Genomic DNA, 6371 nt, shown 5'->3' on the forward strand with positions numbered 1-6371 from the left:
GATGGATCTAATACTATTCTTCTACCAGATCTGGATTTCAACACTTTCTTAGATCTACAGGTTCAATCGCAAACTTAAAAGATTGACCAAGAGAAAATTACGATTGTATCAACTGATTACAAAATGCTCAGTTGAGGAGAAAATATTGTAATGATCAAGAAGAAAACTAAATATGGAAAATTTGTTATGAATTATGTTAAGAATGAAACTGTTAACAAATTACTCAGAATTAAGAGACAACCCACCTAGTTAATGGGAAAGAGTGGGAAGAGCTTCTTGGACCTATGACAAAAGTTACAAATAAGGACCTGAAGAGCTGGGAAAGGGAAAACAGTAAAGGAAAGAAGTAAGATATGCATGTGAGCCTACGTTAGATGATTATGATAAATACTCATCATCTACTAGTAGCTCAAGTAGTGAGAGAAAGTCTTCAATGCATATGTACTCAGAAACAAAAAATTAGATAGAGAAGTGACAAGTATTGTGGAATTATCCAAAGAGCAATGTGAACTCTATCATTCCCTAATACCTAAGGAAGAATGGGAAGAGATAATACATTTATTTTGCAACATGGGACCGGTAGAGACAACATGACATTCTACCATGGACTACCCAACATACAACGACATCTGCTCCAAATATGAGGACATTTAGAAGCTATCTACTAGTAGCTCAAGTAGTGATAGAAGGTATGCATGCACATGTACTCAAAAACAAAAACAAAAATAGATAGAGAAGTGACAAGTGTTGTAGAATTATCCATAGAGCAATGTGAACTCTATCATTCCCTAATAACTAAGGAACAATGAGAAGAGAGAATATGTTTATTTTGCAACATGGGACCAATAGAGACAACATAACATTCTATCATGGAGTGCCTAACATACAACAACATCCACTCTAGCTATGTGGATATTTTATAAGCTAGCAATTTAGGGATTCTTTTTAAAGAAACAAAGCTAACCAAGTGAACAAAATTCACTATGAAAAGTAGACTTAAAGAAGAAGATTCAAAGGGCCTAAAGTTCTGACACCCTATTCTAAAATGTTTGTTTTTTTCTAAAGGGTCCCATAGATTACTTTGACCTCAGTAACATTAAAAAAATTCATTCATTCATTATATAAAAATTATGATAAAATATTTAATAAAACCTTATTTAAGAAATTAAGAACTTTCAACTTATTCTAGATTCAATAAGCAATAGTCATCATTTTGAACTGATCGTTTGACCTTAAATGGCCCCCAAGCACATTATGTGCACTACGGGAAATGACCCAATTGTCACCCATGTTTGTATTAGCACCACATCTACTGCTACCTTCCCCTTCCTCACCCCCCCCCCCCCCCGCCCCCCAATTACCGCTCATAAAAAGACCCAAAAAATGATGGCACATGTACTAATCGATCACACATGTACTAATAGTTGATCATTTTTCAGTTTTCTTGATCACTGATTGGTTCATTTGTGCAAAAAGTACTATTTTTTATATGAGCGGCTATTGAGGGGTCTTATTGGCAAGTTTTGGGCGGACGTTTTAAAATGGCACTTCTAGACCACCTCACACTCTATGAGTTCTACAGAAATGAAGGAAAGCCGAAAGGTTAGCGTAAAGCTATTCATCATCTACATATGCTCCTCAAAAAAAAAGGCAATTTTTGACATACAGATTAAAAACTGTAGGTACGAAAAGTTACCCAAAAAACTACTGGATCGTTTCCCCATAATCTATTATAAGAAATTGCAATGAGCAGTTGGAACTTCTAATTGATCAAGAATTCAATACATATATTGAAACACTTAAGAGACTGATTTCCAAGAGCGTTAACAATCAATAGACCATTTAAGAATCGCACAAACTTTCCACAAGATACAGCTATAAAAAGTTTGCACAAAAGTCTTCCATTAATGTTACAGAACGAAAAGCCAGGAATCAATGGCTTTTCCAGTAAGAAAACAAAGTAAATGAACTGTACATTGATAACAAAACAACAAATAACTTCATTGTTTGTGAAATCCAGCCCTACGTTTTCTTTTCAAGCCAAAAAGCTTGAACCCATTTCCTTTCTCTACAATGGTTTCCAACCTGGGCTTCCAAGCCCGAGCTCTGCCTCTCACCATCTGCTGGTAATCCTTCTGCAGCTGAGGAGTATTGCAAAGCCCCGAATGCCCCAAAGAGCCATCTTTACTACTACATTGAGCTTTCCTGTTTCCGTTCTCCAAAAGCTTCTGAATAAACTCCGGCAAGATCTTGAGCTGCAATCTCCCATCTTCTCTCTTCTCTATCTCAAAAGTCTCCACAGACATAACACAACATCTGCTGTGAAGGGGAGCCAAAGAAGCCAACCAAGCAGCTGACAAAATGCTTCCCCCCATTTTCTCTGGAAGAAGAAAATAACTCTGCCCAACTTCCAATTTCTCCCCTGAAGACAAAACAGGGACTTTTTGTCCAAAGTAGAAAGAGTTGGCATGGCTTACAATTCTTTGCGGGTACCTCTTCATGAGCTGAGATGCAGTAATTCCATTCTCTTCCTCAAGATCCCCCACACTCCCATCTGAATGAATCACTGAGATCTTATGAACCGGCTTCAGACGCATTCGCCACAAATAGTTTCTCATTTTGATCATAGATCATGAAATGCAAAGTAAATGTTGTTGCCCGGATTTGAAATCGCTGCTGCCGAATTGGGTTTTTGTTATGAGGGAAATATGATTTTAGTGTGCTTGGATTTGTTGGGGAAATATATAAATGGGTTGTGAGTGTGAATAGGGAGTATTCAAAGTTGGCTCCAGCGGGATTCGAACTGTGGACGGCGGATGTGGGAGAAATTGAAGCAAAGATATAGAAAATGTGTGTATTATGGTCAATGCTACGACCGGTTCGGTGAATGATTGGTTTCGATTGTTGTGTGCATGTGCTGCAATTCGTGTTTGACCGGGTCAAGCGTTTGAATGGGTAAGTACTCGTTTAAAAAAACTGGGATTTTCTTGGTCAAAGTCTAAGATAGGTTTCCAATTGTTAAATTATAATTTCCTTGTACAATATTTGTGATCTAAAATAATTTAAAAATATTATACGCAATCAAATACAAAAAGTAATATTGTTTATCTCTCCTAGAAGAATGTGCATCGGGTTGTAAGCTGCTTTGTAATGAGGATTGCCTTTTTTATTGAGGCCAATAGAAGCATAGGCAACAACCTTCAAAATAAAGCATTAAACAAAATTCAGAATCGAACATTGTTTGTTTGACTGTATAATTATAAACTTTATTAAAAAAAAAATTAAAAACTTTTAAAAATTGGTAGATTTAGTGAATGGCTTTTAGATTAGATTGTATTAAATTTTTATGATCAACAAATCATACTAGATGATCTAACATCATAATGAAAGACAAGAGATGCACAACAACTGGTAGATAGTTTTATATCACATATTCACTCTCTCACCAACTTTGTTTAATCAATTGAACTATATTTTTTTGATAAGTAATGAATGATATAATCTTAGATGAATTAAATTTCATATGTGTGTTATAAATTTTAGTAGTTTTGTCTATCTTATTGAAGTGAGTAGATCAATAGCTCCTATTCTTAAATTATAATAGAAAAACTAGCTAATATAATTTTTTAACTTTAGTTAGAAGCAACATCTCACTAAATTTCCAATGGTATTATCATTATATATATATGTGGGCTCAATAATTCAATTAGGATATAAATTTCACCATTTAAATGGTTTAAGAGTTTGAATCTATTTTTCTTAAAATAAGAGTTTGATAGATCAACGAGAATGAAAGAGAACAAGAGATGCAAAACAATTGGTAGATAGTTTTATATCACATATTCACTCTCTCACCAACTCTGTTCAATCAATTGAACTATAATTTTTTGACAAACAATGAATGATATAATGTGAGATTAACCCAATTTCATGCGTTGGTGTTATAAATTTTGATGGTTTTGTCTATCTTATTGAAATAAGTAGATCAATAGCTCTTATTCTTAAATTATAATAGAAAAACTAGCTAATATAAATTTTTAACTCTAGTTAGAACCAATATTTCACTAAATTTCCAATCATATTATCATTGTATATATTTGTGGGCTCAATAATTCAATAAGGATATAAATTTCACCATTTAAATGGTTTAAGAATTTGAATTTTTTTTTTAAAATAGGAGTTTGAATCTTGGTAACATCACGACAATATTATTTGATAACTATTACACCACATCACTTTTGTTTACAAGAAATTGTAAATAGTAATTGTGACATTTTATTTTATTAATTGAAGAATTATCATTATTTATTTACTTTAGAGTTACTTCATAGTAATATTTATATTTAAATAATATCTGTTGTGTTTTAGATTTTATAAAGATAGTCATGACATCATGATTTGTACATTGTTATCATTGTAGAATGTCTCCAAACGTAATTAAATGATAATAAGTATTTTGTATTTTTATAATAAAAGAACAATCTATTAAAATAACAATTGATCAATAGGTATGCCTATCTTAGAAATATTCATGCCATATTGATTCCAAGAATCTAGAAATTCAAATGGAAAAGAAAATGAACAATCAACTAGAGAGAAGGAAACTTCCAAATGAAATAGATAGGTTGCAGGCATTTGTTTTGTTAAAGATTGTACATGCTTTGGGCATCAAATGAAATGTTTACATGTATGTCTAGAAAATTGGATAAATGCAGAACCCATTTAAAAATAGTAACAATATAGTTAATCACAATGAAAAGATAGTAAGAACACTATAAGTACTAACACACTAGAAAAATCACCAATCCAAAAAGATAACTTAATTGACATTTAGAAGAACACTAAAGTGTTGCTCATATCCCAAATAGGGAAATATTGGTCATTTTTCAAAGTCAACCTTAATGATTAACCCTTGATCTAGCTAAAAAAATTAGCAAGAATATTTCACCTACTTCTAGTATGACTTCTTATATTCACTTAGCTTACACTACTTGAAGTGAGACCACGACTTTATCTTGAAATGATTAGCCAAGATTTTTAAAGTCAAATTTGAAATAATATTGGTAAATTTGTATTCTCACTATGTGAAAAAGCTTAGTAAATGATCATGGCTTTCATAAAATTATTAGAACTATGACTAAGACAACGTACAAACTATTACTTGCCTCTATCATTATAATCATGAGAACACCCTCAAGCCAACATTTTCATGATTATCTTTCAAGGTGTCGTCAACATTAAATTTAACAAGCTTGGATGAGGGTATTTCCATTCAATAAGTTGATAATATCAAGGATTACCATTGGAAGAGACAAAAGAAGGATGAAATGTAGGAATTTCATTTTTTATCAAAACTTTGAATTACAACCAAGAACATAGTTGATAACCTTGAATTCAAAATTGAAAAGTTTATTTTGGATTGACCATTATTCTATCCCAAACCCAACTTATACAACCTACTCAAAAGTATTATATAAAGTTCTTGACATATCCCACCCTAAAAAAAAAAATGGCAAAAGGGAAAACTAAAATAGGATGTCTATCAAACTTATTCATATCGAAGCCTAATAACACATCTATTTGGATAGCCAACACTTATTTTTTAAAGAGTATATTAAAGCATAAATTAATATAAAGGTGCACTTCACGTTAAAAGTGTTGGCATACAACAATATCTAGGATGCAAAATAAATTTTCAATTTTTATTTTTCTTAATTTCTAACTTATCTTCCACGAGAGTTTTGTAGCTAACTTGCTCAATGTAGATTCTAGAACCTTCCAAACACCATCCAAGAAAATCTGAATGTTTATTCAAAGAGGCCTTGTGGGATGCAAAAATACAAACAAAGTCATCAGTAAGAAGATAATTGTTGACCTAGCCAAATATCTTAACATTTCCATTTTCAAATCTTCAACCATCCTACAAAATTACATACTAGAAATTAGAAACATTGATCTAATCAACTTCAATACATTAATTTTTTTTAATTTTACAAAATTAGGGAATTTCACATAAAGAGAACTAAATTGGTCTTGTGCACTATCATAGAAAATAGAAATGTCCCCTTTCTACACAATCTAGGAAGGTGAACTTAAATTAGACTACTACCACTTTTTATAGTTTTTCTTTTTTTTTAAACTCGTACTAAGATTTTACATTTTGGGAATGAAAGTACATTCTTTATATTTAGATATTCAACATTGATAAATTTTCCTTTCTAATATAAAGAAAGAGTTATATTATTAAGGAGAATAAAAACCTAAACTATCTTAATCTTTGGATGACAAAATTTAATTCCAATAAACTAAAGTTGTTTAAGTTTCTATGGATTTTTTCTTAGAAAGGAACTTTCTTATCTTGCAATTGAATT

The 6371-nt window shown here is 31.7% G+C and overlaps 1 protein-coding gene across 1 annotated transcript; it reads right to left on the minus strand.

The window, feature by feature from the left end:
- Nucleotides 1-2000: 2000 nt before the first annotated feature.
- Nucleotides 2001-2597, minus strand: LOC149535846 (uncharacterized). The gene has a single exon (XM_089806180.1). It carries the CDS (start codon nt 2595-2597, stop codon nt 2001-2003), a length of 597 nt encoding a protein of 198 aa, XP_089662306.1.
- Nucleotides 2598-6371: the final 3774 nt, after the last annotated feature.

The sequence above is a fragment of the Cupressus sempervirens genome, chromosome 10, assembly GCF_028749045.1.
Source record: "Cupressus sempervirens isolate cs-2001-9-10 chromosome 10, ASM2874904v1, whole genome shotgun sequence".
In the NCBI taxonomy this organism is placed as follows: domain Eukaryota; kingdom Viridiplantae; phylum Streptophyta; class Pinopsida; order Cupressales; family Cupressaceae; genus Cupressus; species Cupressus sempervirens.

What these genes read in the sequence shown, in the direction of transcription:
- LOC149535846 (XM_089806180.1), bottom strand. Translation starts at nt 2,597, where the DNA reads ATGCGTCTGAAGCCGGTTCATAAGATCTCAGTGATTCATTCAGATGGG.